The sequence below is a fragment of the Orbicella faveolata genome, unplaced genomic scaffold (genome assembly GCF_042242905.1).
Source record: "Orbicella faveolata isolate gen_17 unplaced genomic scaffold, um_ofav_v1 contig_13, whole genome shotgun sequence".
NCBI lineage: Eukaryota > Metazoa > Cnidaria > Anthozoa > Scleractinia > Merulinidae > Orbicella > Orbicella faveolata.
In genome coordinates this window covers 14,170,001-14,190,219 of record NW_028301540.1, presented here as the reverse complement: position 1 = coordinate 14,190,219, position 20,219 = coordinate 14,170,001, and the positions used below count along the sequence as shown (strand labels likewise).

Here is a 20,219-nt window from a genome sequence, read left to right as displayed (position 1 = left end):
TGCCTGTAGGAAATTAATGAACTTTCCTACTTATTTCACGCAAATATTATGTTTGGTTATTTTCATTGCTGTTTTAAGTTGACACTTGCAAGGACCACCCAGGGGTTTTGAAAAACAAGGGAACATGATCTTTTGTTTCAAGGGAACAAGAGATAGGAACTTTGACAAAAAATTAAGGGAACAATAGAGTTTTTTGATAGGGAACAAGGGAGAAACAGTAAAATTTTCAAGGAATCAATGGAAAATGACCCTTGGAGGCCCTCGCTTGTCATTAGGTCAAGCCTAACACTAAGAAAAATATCTTACCAGGAGGCTTAAATCTGACATTTTACTCCTTGCTGTCAGAAGAGGAAGTGAGGACATGATTGATCATCGCAGTTATATACCCAATATAATAATATTGTGATGTAATATTGTGATACAAAACCGTGAAAATAAATCAGGCTTGAACGGGATTCGAACCCATGACCTCTGCCGATACCGGTGCAGTGATCTACTAACTGAGCTATCAAGCCATCTAGGAGCTGTTTACGTTGTGAGTTCGTAATATACCCGTGGATTGTGAAGATACGAGTGAATAACTCTCAGAAAAGTCGCAGAAACTCAAGGAATAACGAATTACGAATCGTGCGCATGTCTTTTTTTTAGCGCCAAAATTCTTCTCAGAGTGTCTTTAAGAATCCATTTCTCACAACATTGAACTAAATATGACGGTATACTGTCTCGTACCTTCAATTCTCAGTTATGTTTCGCTGATAGCCGACTTCATATCTTTAATATTCCCGCAAAGTCTTTGTTTATAACTCCTTGATCGATATACCACTGTCGATCGTTACACTGAGTTAACTGTCACGCACTCACTCAACCCTGTTATGCCATTCTGGCACCTGAGGCCTCAACGAGGTTCCTCCAGATCGCCCTGTTCTTTGTCTATGACACTCTCCCAGCATACTTTATTTTCCTCTCAGTTTAAATTTACAGATAAAATTAGAGCTTCTCTTATGATTACAATATACGTTTTCCGGTAGATAAGTATTAAAGTTGGAGTATGGGGGGTAAAGTAAAACATTAGGATTTCTAGTTGTCCCCCATATTTACAAAATTAGTAACTTTCGGTACAGGTGAGGAACCAGAAAGGAGCGGGGGAAATAATGAAAATAATAGATATAATAAACTTACAAACGAACAAACTAAATTACATTAACGGTGAAATAATATAAAAAAGTAAGGTAAAACGGAAGAAAAGAAACGGAAAGGTAATTCAACGTACTCGACGGCAATTTGCTTTAAGATCAAATCCTGAATTAAGAGAACACTACAGGATTCCCCGAGGTTGTCTATTTAATAAGGGATTAATTTCATTACTTGGGATATATGCCACTCACGGAAATTGTTCCTTAATTAGTACTATAAACTTGCCTTTTCTCTTGAACCTCTTGCCACTCTACAGATTTTTACCTTCACGCTAGAACTACACAGAGACGTCCATGTTGCAACCAAACAACTCTGTTTCGGTACATTTCGAGTACTTTCATTGCTTGAGACCGGCTGCAGCGAGACAAGTTTACTATTTGATTAATAATCTTCCTGAACAGTCTGTCATAATTTTACACTCTTTTGCGAAGGGCTGAACATTCTAGCAGCAGAAAATGTGCAAGAACGTACCGGACATATGCAGGTGTACAAAGCACTCCGGTTTTGTCAAATATATCGTTCCTTATGAAACAACTATCATGGGGAAAAAACAAACTACATCATTAAATGATAAAAAATAATAAATTTAGTCTTATAAAGCGCTGCTTCTTCAGAATCCAGCAGCGCTTTTAAAAAAAATATATAAATGAGCTAGATGTAAACTAAAACAGCTAAATATAATCGTAATTACAGTTTATAAATACGTTTAAAAAGATGCTCCTTGACTTTTGACTTAAAATGAAGTAAGCGAGCTGCATGTCCTTAATTGATCAGGCAGGGCATTCCACAGTCTGGGTGCAATATGCAAAAATGCTCTATATCCATATGATTTAAAATCATTCCACTGAAATAGAACCTGCAATGAGATTTTTGTGAAACTTTGCCTATTGATTGTTTATATTATAGGAAATTAAATTTTGAAATAAAAATGAGGGGTGCCCGTGTTCGTTTAGGAGCAACAGAACCTTGTTTATACCCATATAAATCCTTATAGTAGCACCATGGTTGTAGTCACGATTGCTTGCTAAATTCACGTTTCCGACGATTGTTTTTTGTTCTACACTGAGAATTGGTCAATATTTATTTTACACAGAGAAACTTATTACTCAATTCAAAACAACAGAAAAAAAATTGATAGGTCATCATACTCGTTTGCGAGAAAATGACGATTTACCTCTATGGCGACGTCCAGCCGTAAAGAAAAAGCCGCCATTTTTTAATGCGCGCGCGCTAATCACGCGTGAAATTATGTGCAGTAGGGATGCACAATGCAATACTGGGGAATGACCTTAAGATAGAATTTAGGCTGGATGAGAGGTCCCTTATTTGCAGATCGTAATGTTCCGAATGGATGAATTTCCTTGAGGTAGGAAGGTGCTATGTCATTCAATACTCCAAAACTATTAAGTAAAACTTTAAAATCAATTCTTTCAGCGACAGGTAACCAGTAAAGTTCTTTTAGTATTGGGGTGATATGTTCACATCTCCTTGTACCAGTCAACAAACGCGCAGCAGGAACTTACTGAAGGTTTTGAATCTGATTGTGATTGAGTCCAGATAAAAGTGAATTACAGTAATTAAGCTTGAAGTTATGAATGTATGTATTAAAACTTCACAGTGTTACAAATACAGATATAAATACAAATACAAATACAATTAACAAATAAAGAAGCCTCGACTGTACTCTGTTCTGTTGTAAAGCACGCAGGAAGCGGTAGAGCACGAAAGAAGTGTAGAGGAAAACACGAGACGAAGTCGAGTGTTTTTCCCCACTTCTTGAGTGCTCTACCGCTTCCTAATTGAAAGAGACAAAATAAACAAATTCTCAACCTTGCGAATGCTTCGATTTAAGACATTTGTTACGAGGGCAGAAATTATACTTGAGAAGTAAAACAAGGACAAAAAATACTAACTGAGCTGTTTTTGGTTATGATGAGAAGCTTTATATTTGTAACTAGACACTCTAAGAGCGTTTACTCGGGCTTCGTACCGCAGTATCAAATCGTACTTTACGAAAACGCGTGTTGGACACAATAAAAACAAATTTAAAAATCAGGATATTTTAGCACAAGAGTTCCGCTTAGATATTTACTATTCAAGTTGTTTCGTTGAGTATCCTCCTAATCCAATCGCAATTTGTGACTTTAAACCATTTTGGTTTAAGAATCAAATACGGCTGTCTACGCATTTATGGAGAACTTGTTTGCAAATAATTTTCCAGGTCTTTTTACAGCTTATGGCTATTATATTGTACATGCTAGCAGAAATTGTACGAAGTTCGTTTACTGGTTGTGGCGATCCTGGTAAATTGTGCAGCTGAACACCTTTGCCTTGTTGCGATCCTAAACCCTTTTCAAGAGTCTTATCTCCTTTGGAAAGCGAATAGATAAACTCCCTCGCGAAAACAACAGCTCCATGACAAGGCGCAAATTGCATTGCACTTAATTTGCATAAACTTTCAAGTTGTGTTTTTTGCGCCGGGAAAACCTCCGTGAATTTGCGACCCTTAACGCAGTTTATGAAGAAATATTTAACCTACATATTTTTATTGAATCAAGGCAAGAGTATTTTAAAAAGGAACTCATTTATAAAGGGAGATGCAGCATTCTGTTTTGCTATTTAATTTGGTTTCATGCTCGTCCAGTTCATGTCACACAACATGATTTTCTTAAGCAGTCAGACACAGTTTTTTAAAAGAATTGGCGATTGCTAAGGCTGCTAAATATATTTGAACCACTGGGGTAATAAATTTGGCTAAACTATCCTCAATGCAGATTTCCCTTCGGACTTGGCAAGAACATTGGTTGGTCAATAATCCCGCACAATTCCCCGCACAATTTGCCTCCAAAATCACACGTTATTTTTTTTCCTGCACCCTACTAGAAAGCCAACTAACTTGGAAGTAAAATAATTAATTCAAGTTACCGAAAGTCTTATCTTTACAAATTTGGAGATCGACATACTTTGCGCGGTGCAAGAAACAAGTCACATGTTTTTAATGAGCTACCAGTCCAAAAACGTTTTCGTATTTAGCTCGTTTTATTGCAATATGATTTGTTTTACTGCAGTGTTCTAAATAATAACAGCAGTAGCCACATGCAGTCATTGACTGCCTATTTTTTGTCAGTGTTTTCGTAGTTTGAACTCGTACTACGATCGGCCCAGTTGTTATCTCACGAGGACGTTTCGAACTTGACCTTTGCTTACCTGGCTGGCTTTCAGGCAATAGAATTCGTGGACCGACCCTTTCCGAAAACGATCGACGTCATTGTATGCGAGATGAACGTATAAGGCGCGATTCTCACCAAAACTTCTTCGCAGAACACCGCATTCTGTCACGAAGAGCGAGCAATGTCGCGTTTCTCGTCCCCAGTTTCCATGGTCTACGCATGGAACGCCTGGGACCATAACCCCCCTTTTGGCGACCAAAACGTTTGCATTTTATGACTCGGGCTTTCCTACGGAGGCCCGAGTAAAAATGCTCAAACAACACTTACATGCAGTTTAGTAATGCTCGTTGGTTTGAACCTCAACAATTTCGTATCAATGCTCACCCGACGAGAGATCAGTTAAAAGCTTGTTATGATATTCTTTTCTTTATTCGGAGTAGAACCAGTGGGAGCAGTCTAGTCTCTCCAACTTTGACGCTAGTTCGGGCAATCCTGCTGCAAGCAACTGTAGCTCCTTTCAAATACAACTCGGCATTTCGCATTTTCATTCGCAAGCATTGAACTCCTTGTTTCGTAATTTCCATTGAAAAGTGTAAGTTTTCATAAGCCACAATGCCGCCAGATTCTTCTGGACTAGAAACCTTTAGATTTAAAAAATTAACTAAAAAGCGAACTTTGAAGGGAAGGTTCTTCTCTCGAAAGCCACACAAAACCAAACGTTAGGTCAGTGATGTTCAGTTCATGATTGACAGCTGTTTCCTCGTTAGCCAATCAAATTATTTGAACAATTTTGACAAGGATTGTGATTGGCCTATTTTAGCACACGTTATCAGAGATCAGAGGCACGCTTACGCAACTTTTACTCGTTTGAAAAATATTGTCAGAAACACTCGACTTCGTCTCGTGTTTCCCCCTACACTTCTTTCGTGCTCTACCGCTTCTTGCGTGCTTTATCTGAACAGAACAGAACACAATCGAGACTTCTTTATTTGTTAATTAAAAAACGGTCACTTGGACAGAGGATGTAGTTGAACACTTTGTATTGAAAAGAACGTACATAAGGTTTGCTTGCAACCCTCACAAGTAAGAGGTAGGTTCTGAAAGTTAGTCTTTTCTTAAATCAAATTCTCCACCAAGCTTATCCCATGAACAGTGCCATGTTTTTTTGTTGCTTAAAAGATAATTAAGATAATGCTACCAAAAACATGACACTCTTCGGTCCATTATTCGACTTCATCAACTTAATCTGAATGCCTTCACAATGATGACTTTTCCTGATAATGAAACAGAATACTCAGCGAAAGTTATTCTATCATCGTAAAGAACATGTTATTCATATTTTAATTTTATCAGATGAAAGTAGCAGTTTTTATATTTGTAATTTTTGAAGTCGATGACAAACTTGAAGTTAGGTAGATTAACACGTAATTTCGATGGGACAGGCTGTCTTAGTCTGGTCCAAAACACGACGTTTGAATTTTTAAACCTTGCTCTTTCATGGGTCTAAATGAGTGAATATTTGTCATGTCATAAGGCAGGTCCTTTGTGAAATTTACACCATTATCAAAGTAATGTCTACAACAAAAACTGTTCTGCCCTTGATCAGAAGACTTTCTTTATTATTCCATAAGATGTGTTTGTAACCGCTGTCGAGGTCAGCAATTTCTCTTAATTCAACCCACCAAGATAAGAGCTCATGGTGAAAGGTTGACAAGATATTTGTTTAGCATACGTTAAAATTGCAACCCAGGAAGAAAAGCCCTCCTTTGTTGCTTAAAAGTTAATTAAGATAATGCTTCCAAAAACCATGACACTCTACATCCACTCTTCGTTTCAACCAACTTGATCTTAATGCCTACAACAATGACTTTTCCTAATAAAGAAACAAAACACTGAGCGAAAGTTGCTCTATCGTAAAGAACACGAGCGCGCGAAACAATCAAATAATCCTCGAAATAATCTTCCATTAACATGTTTGTGTTATTACGGGTTGCTTAGTAACTATTTTGACTCACACTGGGGGGCGGAACGTGGCTTATTATTATACCTTGTGAACACCGTTTACAAGTCCCTACGGGAGAGTTGAGTGCAGAAAAATATCCGCAATTATTACATATTATCCTATTAAGGTTACCTGCAGTGTCGTTCAAACTGAAAGCGAGTCGAGCAAACTCCACTACCATCTATGCAAGAAGACAGGTACTAAGTTCAAGCCGAGCGCAGGGTAAAATTTTCTGAGGTATTTCAACGCTCTTTCTGATGAATTTGGTCGCAGCAGTGCTATTATGGGTCAAAATACTTTCTTTGTTTGAAGGTAAGCGCTTTGAACCATGGACACTTACCCCCTGTATAGTAATAGAAACGTTTAAGGTTTTGAAACATGGGGCTTGGTTATTTGGCCTTAACATTAATACATAGAACTACATTTAGCCGACAGGTTTCAATTTGCGTTTATCGAGGGGCTCCAAGCTTGTTCGTATGATCAAGAGCCACTTCATTTTTTGAGATTATCAATTCAGTTGCAAATTTGAATTGAATAAAGTTGTTATGATTGACAAAAAAATTTAAGTGTAATGCCGAGAAAATATTTTGTATTTTCGGGCCTATGTCTACCTATCTCTCACTCAGTTTGTAACCGTCTTCTTATTGACATTAAGATTGATCTTGCAGGACCGTTACTCCCGTCATGTAAATATTTATTTGAAGATTTCACTGGGAAGGTGTTAAATTCTGACCACCATACGAGAAAGTTTCGTAAGATCTTTTTGGTATGTTTGCTTAAAAGGATGACTCAAAAAGTCTGTTTTCATGTTATTTCAAACTTCTAAGTTCGTTTTCTCAGCTTTGTGCTCTTGCATAAAACAACGCGTATTGTAAGAATTAGATTCACCGCATGCTTTCCATGGTCGATGTTATTGTGTTAAAATATTGACCAGGATAGCTTTTGAAAGTATGGCAACTTGTCGAACGTTTTGTTTTTACCTCGATCGGTCGAACGAAATTGATTCTGCAGCGCATTTTCACCATTTCGAGTGTCACGACGTACTTCAATTGCAACTTGAAACTTGATTACAACGCTCTAAGCTCGTATTCGCCCTTTGAACTATTTTTACTGTGCTCGGTCAGTTAAGAAATACTCGACGCGTGCTTCTGAGCTACCAGTGAAACTCCATGCAGACTGTCATTACACCTTGATAAAAACTGATTTGATGCAGTGACTGACTGAATGTTCGACAACTAATTTATAGCTTGGGTAAAGCATTCTGCCTGAGTGTCTCTATGCAAACCAGATTGCCTCCTTGGTCTTCCTCTCTTGGTCTCCCTCTCTTAACATGGTTAACCGACCTCTTTCGTGTTTTGTTAGGTTCTTCAGGTTCAACAAACACTTCATGGGAACACCATATTCGAGCAGACCTCCTTGATAATTATGACAGGAAGGTCCGACCAGTATTTACAAGCAAGAGGGCTGTGGAAGTGTCGTTCGCGATGAGAGTCAGTAGGCTTGTCAAAGTGGTACGACCATCTACTTTATATGCTTTCTCTCCATTTTTATCCTTTAAAGTGGTCTGTATCATTTTTGTTCTTTCAGTAACCAATTTTATCATTTCATCTTTTGAGAAGAATTATATATGAAAAATAAAAGAATCCATCTTGCATCAACTAATTTTACTGATGTCTTAGATCGTCCTCTAAATTCAAAGCCAAAAGAGAACCAGCGATGCAATCGATGTTTTAACTTTGAAATGTTGCTGAAGTTTTACATAATGTATTTTGCTTGCTTTCGTTTTTAATAGGATAATCAAGAACAAGTGCTAGTTCTGGACACTTGGGTTATACAGGTCGATACACAGCTGTTTTCTTAACACTATTTGTTATTGTTTTTAGTGCTATTCCAATATCGTATTTAACAATTATTCCCCACAGCGCCGGGAGGTGGCTGCTGACGGATATTGACTCAGAAAAATAAAACCGTACTTGCGTATACTGTTAAACTGAATTTTGTAGTTTTCGTTGTGTTAGAAGAGACAGCTCCTTTATAGACTACCAAAGTTTCTTTGGAATTTCGCTGTTTTTGCTTTAAGTAAGGTAAAAGGCAAAGCCTGCATACGAGCCAAGTGGCCCACCAGGTCGGAGCTTGTCCCGGTTTCCGTAGCATGAAGCGACTGGAAGAATTTCTACTCTTCCCCCCTGGATGGGATGCTAATCTATCACAGGGCCACCCCGAGCATTAACTTCGCCGGTACTCATTTATACACCTCGGTGGAGAGAGGCTCTGTGAGAGCAAAGTGTCTTGCCCAAGAACACAACACAATGTACCCGACCCGGACCGCTTGATCCGGAGTCGAGCGTACTAACCGTGAGGCCACCACGCCTCCACTTTTACTTTAAGCGCCAAGAAATAATTTTGCATTTGATTTTCGCGAGCTCAGAATGCAAACACAATATCTTCCAATTATAAGCCCCGCCCGTAATATAAGCTCCCCCCTTCTAGTTTAAAATAGATGCATTCAATTTATTGTGATGCTCTAAGGCCTACTTAAAAACCAATATATGAAAACCGTATTTCTATTAAAACTGCTGTATCTCACTGTGAAACGGTTTTTTGATTCCGGTTGTAAGCATCCCCAGCCCCCCCCCCCCCTCCCCCCGCCGGACATAAGCCCCTTTGTAAGTCCGTCTAAAACCCCTTACGAGGTTGTATAAGCAGCAGTCTACGATATACTAATAGGCCCTTTGCACGACCCGATCGCATTGTACAAAATCACTCATGCAAGCTGCACAGTGGGACTTTCAAAAGTAGTACGAGTTGCTATGTTTTGGAAGTCCAACTGTGCAACTTGCGTCCCAACATGTGTAATTTTGTACCGTGTGACCGGATCGTGCAAAGGGCCTATTATTCTCAGACTTTAGAGCATTTCACACTCCGGTGGCTAGCTGCCATGCAGATTTATTTGAACAAAAGACATTGTATGACAGTTTAAGTCCCGCAGGATTGGTTTAAGACACCAATCTGGCCGTGATTTAATTCATTTGTTGTTACTTAGTGTTTTCGGCTGTAATTTCTCATCAAATGTTTTGGTACTTTCGTTGTACTTGCAGGGATGGACGAACGAATATCTGACGTGGAACCCTAGTGAATATGGTGACGTACAACAAATCCATTTCGCTCCTGATGAAATTTGGGTCCCGGATATTGCTTTGTTTAACAAGTGAGAATACCAGAATATGTCTGTCTGATAATATACTGAGAATATGTCTGTCTGTCTGAAACGGTTAATTATGCGCTCAGTAATTTATGCGATCCTGGACTGGGTCCATTTGGCACCAGTCTCATCTGAACAGGGGAAGAGTTTAGAGCAGGACTCTAAGCTGTTCTAGATGTTCTCAAGGGCCGGGTTGAGTTTGTCTGCTTATTACAAGTATAAACATCGAATGGGATCAGTCTGGATAAGCAGTACAGATTACAAGTGAATAGAAGACCAGCTGTTCGGTCCAGTTTTTTTTAATCGAATTATTTGGAACGGTTCGCATATGAACTTACCCCAAACCTCCCGGTTAACTACTTGATAATTAATTAGTGAATGCTATTTACCACAGTATTGCATAACATTTTGGTTTTTGTCTTGTTGTTGTTTTTGTTGTTGCTGTTGCTTCTTCGCTTGTCCATCTTAAGTGAATGGACCTGCTGAAAAAAGATGTAATACAGTGCTTGACCACATTTCCAAACACAGAGAAGAGAGTTGAAAATACGACTCGCAGTGGAGTATTTTTTACGAACTTCGAGATATATCTTATCACTCGAAACTAAAACTAAGGAGAAAACAGAGAAATAAAATTTTAAAATCTTTGCGTATTAAGATGAGATATCCAAACACCGTCACAGTCACGATTTCCTTTGATTAAACGTGATAAACAATTGAACAGTTTGAGAAATCTATCTTATAAAACCATCAGATCAGTTGCATATATCTGTAATCTTCGCCTAAACATCAGCTAGACCGGGAAATAGCGAAAAATTGAATTTCTAGTTACTCGCCCAGAATGATGCCCTAAGCGCACTTTTCACAAGAAAGGAGGAACAACTACGACTAATGACAGTCGTTACTTTCGACTTTACGAGCCTCTCAGTATGACGCTCCTTTTCGATCGATTTTGGCCTATTTAGGGCATCGAGGAGAAACTATTGCGTTAAAAAACCAACAATTATAATCGAACTAAACCAATGTTTGTGGAACTAGTGCCCCTAGGGCTTCATTCTGTGAGTCTTTGAAGAAATTCAATTTTCTTTTTTGCTATTTATCGGTCTACTTGATATTTCCGTGGAGCTGCTCTTTCACTTTTTTCTAACCCCTGTTTGACTGAACAGCCTTTCTATATACTTTTATCGTTTATTTCTAGTGGTGACGACTCGATCAATTTAGCGGGAGGGATAAGCAAGTTTGTGACGGACATCTCAGTCAGCTTTAATGGGAACTGTGTTTGGAGCGGACCGGCAACGTTTAAAACCACCTGTGAAATGCAAGTCGACGAGTGGCCGTTTGACGAACAAAAATGTGAACTATCGTTTGGCTCCTACACGTATGGAGAGAAACTAATGAGAATCAGGCTGTTCAAGGACAAAAGTGATTTTGCGAGTAAGGAATCGTCCCTTATATTATTATGAAGCCATCTGACCCTGTATGGTCCAAGTAAAGCCCAACATGTGAGACTCTATGACACTATAATATCCTGTTGACTGACCAGAACAGAGTAAGGAAACGAGCAACGTGTACGAAGAGAACGAGAGTTACACCTGAACGAAAACGCATGACCGCAGTTCGGGCATATGACATTTCGTGTAATAAACGTTCCCACATTCCACTTCAGTGGGTACGATCAACAGCACCAGAGCGAGGTTGTTTATGCTTCTCGCGTACGTAAATTTAAAACCCGTTCTAGACCTCGTTATTTCAAATCGATTTTGAAATTACTCGCGGTATTAATTGCTCTCTGAATTGCATTCCACTCAGTCTAATTACTATTACATATATACATTGCCAAGGTTGAGCCATGTCTACTAAAAAAAAACATAAACTGAAACCATAATTTTGGCATATTTTAGTCACTCTCGCGGCCATTTATTTGACAAAACAAAGCCAAATCACATGAAATTAGAAAGCTCGATTTAATTTCCGCCTGGGAGGGCAAACCCCCCTCATGAAAATACGCCTAATTTATCCACAAAGGGACAAACGGTGGAAATTTTTTTTTTCCATAGAGTTATTTCCAGAGTTGAGGGAAAAGAGCCCCGTTATCTGGTCTGTCCTAGCTTCTGCATGCCTAAAATAAGACAATATCTATAAACCGTATAATAGCTATAGGTGAGGTTTAAATATCCTTATCCGAACAGTTGACTGAAACCTTTAAAAATGTCGCTTGTGGCTTACCACGGGTTTCACAAGATATCTCAAAATGTAACGATCTTTTTAATTTGGCTTTCATAAATTATAGTTTAACAATGTAACGTTAACATGGCTCTCAATTCCTTCGCAAAAATTTTGTTTAACGTCCTGATCTCAATATTACAGTAGAAAAACTGTCTTTGAGCTTTTTAGGAGGTTATAAGCACAAACGAAAGAAAAATGAGGGTGTTTTAAAAGGTTAGGCTGTTGTTACGGTAACCTGTTATGTAGAAAAGATGACTGCAACTAGTTCTTGTTTGCCAGGGAATGAGCATTCGTTTGATGCCATCTACTTGCTAAAGGGTGATATTGCTGCATCAAACTATGAGTGCTGGAAATTGCTGGAAACGGTTGTTAGCTACTTTCAATGATAATTCCTTGGGTTATCCCGTCGGGCAATAATGGGGGAGAAAAGATACCTATTGCAGAAACTAATCAGCTATGCGTATTTACCTTCTTAGCTCGTTATGTTGAAAGCGGAGACTGGGACATAGTAGACATCAGATCCAAAATATCGGAAACTGACCATGGCGACTGCTGCCCGTTTAACTTCAGCGAAGTGGTATATACTCTGGAAATGAAACGCAAGTCACTGTACTATATGTTCTATCTCGTCATCCCCTCCGTTACACTGACAGTAGTTGCTCTCAGTAGTTTCCTTATCCACGTTGAAAGCGGGGAACGCATTGGCTTTGTCACAACTATTCTGCTCGCCATGACAGTGTTTCTTCTTGTCATCCCGTCCTTTCTTCCAGTGACGTCAGACAGCGTACCAATCCTTGGCGTAAACCTACAAGTTACTATGATCATTATAGCCTTGGTTCTCTTCGCCAATATTTTCGTCGTGAGGGTTTACTTCAAAGACGGAACTCCCCCAGACTGGACTGAAAAGCTCTGCGGCTTTTGCAGCATAAAGAAACGTAAAGAAGCCAAACGGATTCATGCATCGCAGCCTGATGGCGCTCACGGCATGGCAAAATGTTCCACTACACTGACCAGCATCGAGATGACCGAGTGCAATGAAGGAAGTCCAGCTTTCCTTGAAAGAAAAGAAGAAGTTGAATTCACGTGGCGGAGGGTGGCCAGAAAAATGGATCAAGTGTTTTTTGTAATCTTTATTATTGCCTCGTCTATTGCGTATGCTTTCACGTTCAAAACATGATTAGTTGTTTATTTGACTGATGTTTTACAAATAGCCACTCATTGTACATAAAATTCATTTGTTCTTAAATTGTTATAATTTTAGGTTTTGATATCACAAGTGAATGTGTGTTTTTGTTTTCCACAAACACTACAACACCAAACATGTCATGACCCACACCTTTGCTGGTATATTTGTATGACATTAGTACAACTTGGGTATACAAAATATTACTAATGTATACCATAAAATTCCGATTTTAAGCCCCTTACCCTTCACACCCGCTGTAGGGTCGTCTATAGGTAACATTAAAAAACTTTTCCAGTTGCAATGACATAAGCCCCGCTGGAAATACCCCTTCTTGACTTTTTGTACCTCACCGGACGGCGAGGAAGAGCTGATGCTCCCTGTACTTGTTTCATTACTTGCTCTATGTGCTTCTTGTTTCGAAGAACATGAAGAATCTTTTTCAACTGCTGTATTTTGGTTTCAACGGCGTATTTTGAGCCTTTTTTATACCGTTTTTAACCCGCCGCCCTCACCTCTCCGTTTGTAAGCCCACCGAATACCCCTTTTAAAGTTATATAAGCCCAGCGCTTATAACCGGAATTTTACAACATGTAAGAAAGAAAGAGTTACGTTATATTAATCTGGATTGATAATAAATGATTGCGTGAAAAAAAAAATCATAATGTAATGTACCTTATCACTTGGATTTCAAAAATAAAAAAGAGAGTCCCTAATTCTTTGAGAACTTTTACTCGATATTCGTTCGGTGATACTCCATTACCCTGAAAAGCCCGTGTCTGGAAGAATTCTATATTCCCTCTAACCGAAAAATAAATGGATTTCATTTTCTCAGATTGATGGTCTTTTTCTTCCCTTTTTCGGAGTTTGTTTAATTCAAAACTATGAGCAATAACCTTGAAAGCGGGAGAGGGGGAGGAATCACAAAGCAAGTTGTGGGCTTCTTTGTGTGTTTGCTGTTGTCATTTGTCAGTTTTTTGTGAGGAAAATTCAATTTATGGGAGTTTCTCAACTGTTTTGTGATTGGTTGTAAGTGTTCGCTTTCGGGAGGTTGTTCCAAACATGCGATCAGAATCAAAGATTTTTAAACTTAAAAAAGCCACTATCATGGCCATTATATTAAAGAGTCAACTCATAAGGTAAATTCACATCGTAGAAACCCTTAAAACCCAATGCTCCATCTTTATGAAAATATATCTATGCTTTAACTTTAACAAAAATTACACTAAATAAACTGGGGCTAGGATTTATTTGGCCCCCTACGCAGACGCTCTTTGAGATCGTGACGAGTTCAAAGATAGTCTGTAGTGAAGGCTAGGATTTATTTGGTCACGTATGTTTAAGGTCTCTGTCACAAATTTAACAAACGTCAGGAAGATTTTTTTCAAATCCTGCCTTGTGTTTTGTAAAATCGTTGAAAACCATCTGAACTTAGCTACAGTTTGCTCCCCTTTGAGAAATTTACTTGATGTCTTCGTCTTGGTGTTTCAGGAGCACTGTGCTGTATGAGCAAAATGGCATCGTAAGTTAAGTCATAAGTTTAGTACTGTTCTCGTCGAAAAGGGGAGAAAAACCTCCCAAATAGTACCTCTTCAAGTAAAATTTGAAGGTTTTCTAAATTACACCTCTCTGTGCTTGAGACCCTTAAAGAATTAAGCGACTTATGTGTTTTAGTTATCACAAGATTCTCTTGTGTTAAAGGAGCTACGTCACGGGTTGCCCATCTTGAAAAGTTAAGCCTAAATTTTTCCAAGTTCGTCGAATGTAATCCATATCATTCTTCTCCATCCTTAACCACCCTTGTTCCCTTATAGTTTATTATTATCTCTTTGGCGCTTCTCTATCTTCGGGCAATTTTTTAAGTGGCCAAAATAACTCAAAATACCACGACCGAGATCCTTGAAGGAGCCAAAGCTTACAATTTAAGCAGACCATACGATATGATCTCTAAGTCTTCTTACAATATGTTACGGATAGCGTCATGATCAAAATACAGTGACTTCTTCTAATAAGTGCGAGTCAGTTAGTGCCCAGCGAACATATCAAAAACACAAACAAGATACATTTATTTCCTTGCAGGCGTTCTTTGAATTTATGAAATGGAACTATAGGTAGTTCTTCGGTTATTTTATAATGAAACATCTTGTAGAGAAAAAACTGCCAGCGATAAAATCAACTGAAGTGAATAAATTTTGACATTACAAGTAAATAATTGTCAAATCTTCATTTGCTTTGATAAATAATGTAGACTATTGTAAATTGTCGAGGCTGACTAGCGTCCTCGACTTGTTTCGAGAAGTGGTGTAAAGTTGGTTAGATTGTGCCAGATCTCGTGATGTGTTGGCCCTTGCTTTGTCTTTCCAAAAGCATTTTGCGTTTAGCAGTAGCGTTCACATTGTTTTCTTACATTTTTGTACCTTTTCCGCATGTTATCGCACAGAACCTGTAGGGTACATGTATAACGTCTCCAATTTCTAGTTGTTGGAATATGCCAATAATTTTACGCCAGTTCTTGTTCAATTTTACATCGAAGGCTTAAAGTAATCGACTTCCCGCGAAGATGAACCGTACACGGACCTTACAGTATCGCGATGAAAGTGTTTCCTGAGAGCCACGAGTTGAAACGTGTCTGTAAATTGTCTCCAACAAGTTCAATGCCATTTTGTAGCTTCCCACTCTCCAATTTCCTTTCAAAATGGGGCTGGGTATGTGTCAATGAAGTGTGGTCGATACCAACTTCAAAGCATCGATGAGTTAAGCCATTTTTTGGTCATTTGCGAGGCACGGTCGCTCGATAACGATCGACAGGAAAATTTTTGTTACAAGCAAGCAAAATTGAGATGAATTCTTCGAATCCCATACAAGGTAACACTCGTGGGCAAATTTATAGTTTGCTGGTGTTCAATGGCACTAAGCATTTCTTAGCTACGCAGCTACGCAAGAACTCCGTACGTGCAAGCGCCTGCAGACAATGGGCGAAGGTATGATTCCCAGAAAGGTGATTAAACATAAAACTCTCAGTTGGAATACCTGTCCTGTCATCTTTGGAATATAGCGAAAAGGAATGAGTTGCGAGAATGCAGTCCTTGCTAGAATCCCAAATTTTTCAGTCCGTTCTTATCCCATTAACATCGGTGGTTTATATCTGTTCAGGTTCTGTATGATGCTCAGGACCAACATCCGAATATGTCACTTTCTTATTTTTTATTCTAGATCCTCAAACCTTTGTTATGAAGTTACGTTTGGACAATGGATCACCTAGAAAAATTAACCCCTTGAGTTCAATCCGGAACAGTTAGATGGTGGAAAGTTCATTAACTAGAGAGGGACTACCAAATCATCTATAGGACTAACAGACATTTTGTTCAAAGGAGACATTATAAAGAAGACATTGTAATGCGTATGTAGTAAAAAGTTTCTTTTAAGAAAGTCCTCGTCATTCTTGAATTACTGTTTCAAAAATGTATTCATGAAAAACCCGAGTCATTTACAACAGATAGACAAATCAAACGTTTTTACCCACGCTGCTCTTATTGCGTTGATGTACCCCAAAATAACAAAGAAAAACATGACGCATCCTTTTAATAGAAGTGTCGGCTTTATACGACCGAAATAACTGTCTAGCTTGAAAACACGACCGTAAAGCGCTATTAAAACAAAGCGGACTTTAGTTTTCACACCAGACAAAGCGCCTGCCGACCTCGTGTGATATTGACAAGATATATTATTTCCTTTACTTCGCAAAAAAATAAATTCGTTATTTTAATATAGAGCCCAGAACCCTCGAAAATGAGATCTATCTCTATTGAACGGATTTCCTTCCTTTTCCAAAACTTTCGCCCACGACATCTGAACAAATGGCATGTAGATATACAGATCTGAATAATTTTGTAACCACTATAGGGATCACAATCAATACATTGTGTTTCAAAAATTTGCTCGTGTGTTCCATTTTTTTTTTTTATCTCGTTTTGTTTTTGTTCTTTCTTTCTTTTCTTTTCTGTTCAAATTTGGTTCCAACTCTGACTCAAGCCAAGATTGATATCTTTAGAGCCACCCACCTTTAGGAAGCAAATTCAACTCTCAGTTAATTAGTTCTAGCATGCCAAAACAGAGGCATTTAATGTTTACTACCAAATAACGGCAACTATTATCAAATATGGAAACTACGCAATCATTAATGTTTTAAATGGTGTTTGAACCTCACAGAACCGAACTCGACTGGATCAACTGGAAATCAATGGACGCTATCGACAAGTCAACTCCAAGAACTTAATAAAAATTTACAACCATAACTCCTTTTTTGAGCTGAAGAAAGATATAAAGAAGCGCCCCAACAAAATTTCATTATAAACACTTGGTATGAACATAGCAGTTTCGTATATTTTAAAAACAATTGTTCAAATACTTATTAATTTAAGCTAACATTCCGTTTCGGCGACTTTTAGGAAATAAATATGAAACTCATCAATAGAAAAAGACACTAGATATACGATGTCTACTGGAAGTAACTTGGAAGAAACAACTTCTTGTTTACAGTAAAAAAAAAAATCGTTATTCAACTCGAACGGTATATAACGGGTGCCATTCCGTAGAACTGCCTGGGTAACAGTTGGTGGGTTAGAACTAAGCATTAACCAATCATGAAATACCTGGTGCTGGTTTTATGTTTTACCCTGAGTTTTGGCTTCATTGAGCTTTCACATCTAAATGAAGAACAACCGTCTTATGTTCTGCTCTTCAAGTCTGGCACTAAGAGGGATTCTCAAGCCCAGTTGAAGGTAAATGAAACTGCTTAATATATCTTGTTAATCAAACCGACTATTTTTCACGAGAGCTCTGAAACATACTTAGCCTAAAAGAACCCCAGCTCCATTTTGTAGAATGCACGGTACTCAAGAAAACGCAGAAAGACGTAGCGGATAGTGGGGACAATTAGCGCTACTGATCATAGGAATAGTCACAATCTAGTGTAAAGCCTTAGAGCCGATGGTTCATAGCTGCCAGAACACAACACCGTGTCCCCGGCTAGGGCTCGAACCCGGACCGCTCGCTCCGGAATCAAATCACAAAATTATTTATACTCTCATGTAGAAAGGCTGATGAAGACTAAAATGAAAACTTAGAAAGATACACAAGATAATAAATACTGATGAAACGGTAATAGTGCTTAAATGCGTTAACCGTGTCCCAAGAAAGAGCTGAGTTATAGTCTTCTCACTTTATTCCTTTAAATAACCTTATTTCTTTGCAACTTGGCTTCTAAAATGAAAATCTTTATATGCGTTGAATTTCAGAAGAAAAATGTCGGTCCTCCTTACATTCCGCCGATCGAATTTGGAAGAAAAAGAGAAACTAGACGTTATCTTAAGGTATGTTATGTTTACTAACCGAGCGCAAGGGCCGTACTGGGGAGTATTGGCCCTCGGTCGGTCGACCGACGGCCAATATTTCCCAGTACGGCTCGAGCTAGCTCGCGCCATGCTTGTTTGTTTTCTGTTAAAACATACTTCCGGACACTTGAATTCAAAGGGCTCTCGCCGTAACGTGTTTTTGATGACGCGAGCAACTTAGAAAGAACGAGCTACCACGAGTTTGAAAACAAATTTATTCAACGTAAACAGGGCCGTAGGCTAGTTTTGATATGGGTAGATTCTTGCTATCTTTAAACGGACCAAATAGCTCTTACTAGTTGTATTAATCATTATCTTAGTAGCCTCAAGTCGACTAGAAACTTTTTCCTGTTTCCCTCCCTCTAGTGAGGCGCAAGAGTTTTATCGTTTCACCTTCGTTCCCATCGGCTTACAACGCTGGTGTTTGTCTAAGCCAGCAATAAAGCAACTTTGTTGTTCCCAAACTCTCTTGTCATCGGTGTTTGAAAAAGCATTAATTACAAGATTTCCTTGTTCTTATTTTCAATGGTAACATTACTGAACTAGAACGGTTACAGAAGGCTTTCCAGTTGTATTGTTCTGGGATGTAGCCGCGCATAGGTATCGACGACAACATCAAGGTCCACGGTGCTATCGTAATGGATGTGAAGAGGCGCGAGGCTTGATAAGCGGCTTTTCCCCGTCGATGCTCTCAGGTAGTTGTTAAGGCGGCGTAATGTGCTTGCACTTCGTTCGCACTCACGTGATGTTACTGGAATGGTACATGCAATTTTGAGCAGAACGCTTACGTTCGGATATAAGGATGTATCACATTCCTTAGTTGCCAAAGCGGGGGAAGCTGGCCTCAGTTCCGGTTCCACTGATGCGTATTGGGCTTTCCACCGCTGAAGCTCCATTTGGAATAACTCTGGTGATGGAAGATCGTCACTGTATTTAGTAAGAGCTGCTTTGAGGTCAACTTCTCTCCCGCAGAGAACACTTGGAACGAGGCCAAGTAGTGACGTGGCAACTGCCGCCGAAGGCGAAAACTGTCCATTGATACTCATGATGATCTGATCGAGTAAAGGAATGGCAACATTCTGCTTGAAATACTCTTTGGGAGTTTGCGCCTCAGCGTTAGAGCGATGCTGCTGCCTTGAAGATATCCGGGACATTTCAGAATTAATATCCACTTTGCCAACCATTGAAACACTTTGCTCATAAATACGGGAAAGGTTTGCATCACAATCTTCCCTCTCTTTTCGATAAAACTAGCCACTTCTTGGATCATCTCATGGGCTTCCACAATGTCGATAGCAGCTCTCTGAAGCTTAACTGTGATTCCAGCCAGTTGTGCCAAATCTGATACATGATCACGAAAACGTATAACATATGTAAGACCATGCCATCAAAATAGCTTAATCAAAAGTATTGGAAAATATGGGTAGTTTGAGTTAGTTACAGATGAGATAAGTAAGCTTTGAAACCTGTATAAGCTGGCTTATTTAAGCGGATCTTTTCTGGAACCAGCGCAGCCTACAGGCCTGGTAAATCATGTTGAATATAAACAAGACTTCAAGACGATTTAATAAACAAGCAGAAATTTGTGCAAACACGTCGAATTCTCCCGCTTCAAAAAGAGCATCTTCTTCGTTTTCGTCAATCGCCTTAACGGCTTGCGGCTTGTTCAGTTCCTTTGCCGTGCTCGTGAACCAGTGACTTGCGCTTCGCAGCTAGTATTCTTCTCGATTTTTGAAACTCATATATTGTCCTTGAGTATGTTGAATGGATATCTATTCTCAGTTAAGTATCGCTGTCTAGTACGATAAAAAGTGGAACTTGTTTCTAGCTCGTACTCCTCTCCATTTTTCCT

General features: G+C 38.9%; 2 protein-coding genes, 1 long non-coding RNA gene and 1 pseudogene across 3 annotated transcripts in view; 2 read left to right on the top strand and 2 right to left on the bottom strand.

The window, feature by feature from the left end:
• The first annotated feature begins 6,614 nt into the window (after positions 1-6,614).
• Positions 6,615-13,021, top strand: LOC110040163 (neuronal acetylcholine receptor subunit alpha-7-like). Its single transcript, XM_089283834.1, has 6 exons — positions 6,615-6,678; positions 7,729-7,877; positions 8,159-8,203; positions 9,465-9,574; positions 10,764-10,999; positions 12,268-13,021. The coding sequence occupies exons 1-6, from the start codon at positions 6,624-6,626 to the stop codon at positions 12,966-12,968; spliced, it is 1,296 nt and encodes a 431-aa protein (XP_089139960.1). The 5' UTR covers positions 6,615-6,623; the 3' UTR covers positions 12,969-13,021.
• A 3,856-nt stretch (positions 13,022-16,877) lies between these two features.
• The window catches only part of LOC149115148 (uncharacterized), a 4,783-nt gene continuing 1,441 nt past the window's right edge, over positions 16,878-20,219 (top strand). The window contains exons 1-2 of the long non-coding RNA XR_016205807.1: positions 16,878-17,755; positions 18,272-18,346. This is a non-coding gene — a long non-coding RNA (uncharacterized LOC149115148). The remainder of the gene's footprint in view (positions 17,756-18,271; positions 18,347-20,219) is intronic.
• LOC149115150 (52 kDa repressor of the inhibitor of the protein kinase-like) lies at positions 18,620-19,704 on the bottom strand. Its single transcript, XM_089283833.1, has one exon. The coding sequence runs from the start codon at positions 19,549-19,551 to the stop codon at positions 18,919-18,921; it is 633 nt and encodes a 210-aa protein (XP_089139959.1). The 5' UTR covers positions 19,552-19,704; the 3' UTR covers positions 18,620-18,918.
• Positions 19,852-20,219, bottom strand: part of LOC149115149 (uncharacterized) — an 879-nt pseudogene continuing 511 nt past the window's right edge.

Excerpts from the sequence above, each read along its gene's own strand:
- LOC149115150 (XM_089283833.1), bottom strand. The coding sequence starts at position 19,551 with ATGGTTGGCAAAGTGGATATTAATTCTGAAATGTCCCGGATATCTTCA.
- LOC110040163 (XM_089283834.1), top strand. The coding sequence starts at position 6,624 with ATGAATTTGGTCGCAGCAGTGCTATTATGGGTCAAAATACTTTCTTTG. Across the intron at positions 8,204-9,464 it reads TGGACACTTGGGTTATACAG|GGATGGACGAACGAATATCT; the intron begins GTCGATACACAG and ends TTGTACTTGCAG. Across the intron at positions 11,000-12,267 it reads GGACAAAAGTGATTTTGCGA|CTCGTTATGTTGAAAGCGGA; the intron begins GTAAGGAATCGT and ends TTACCTTCTTAG.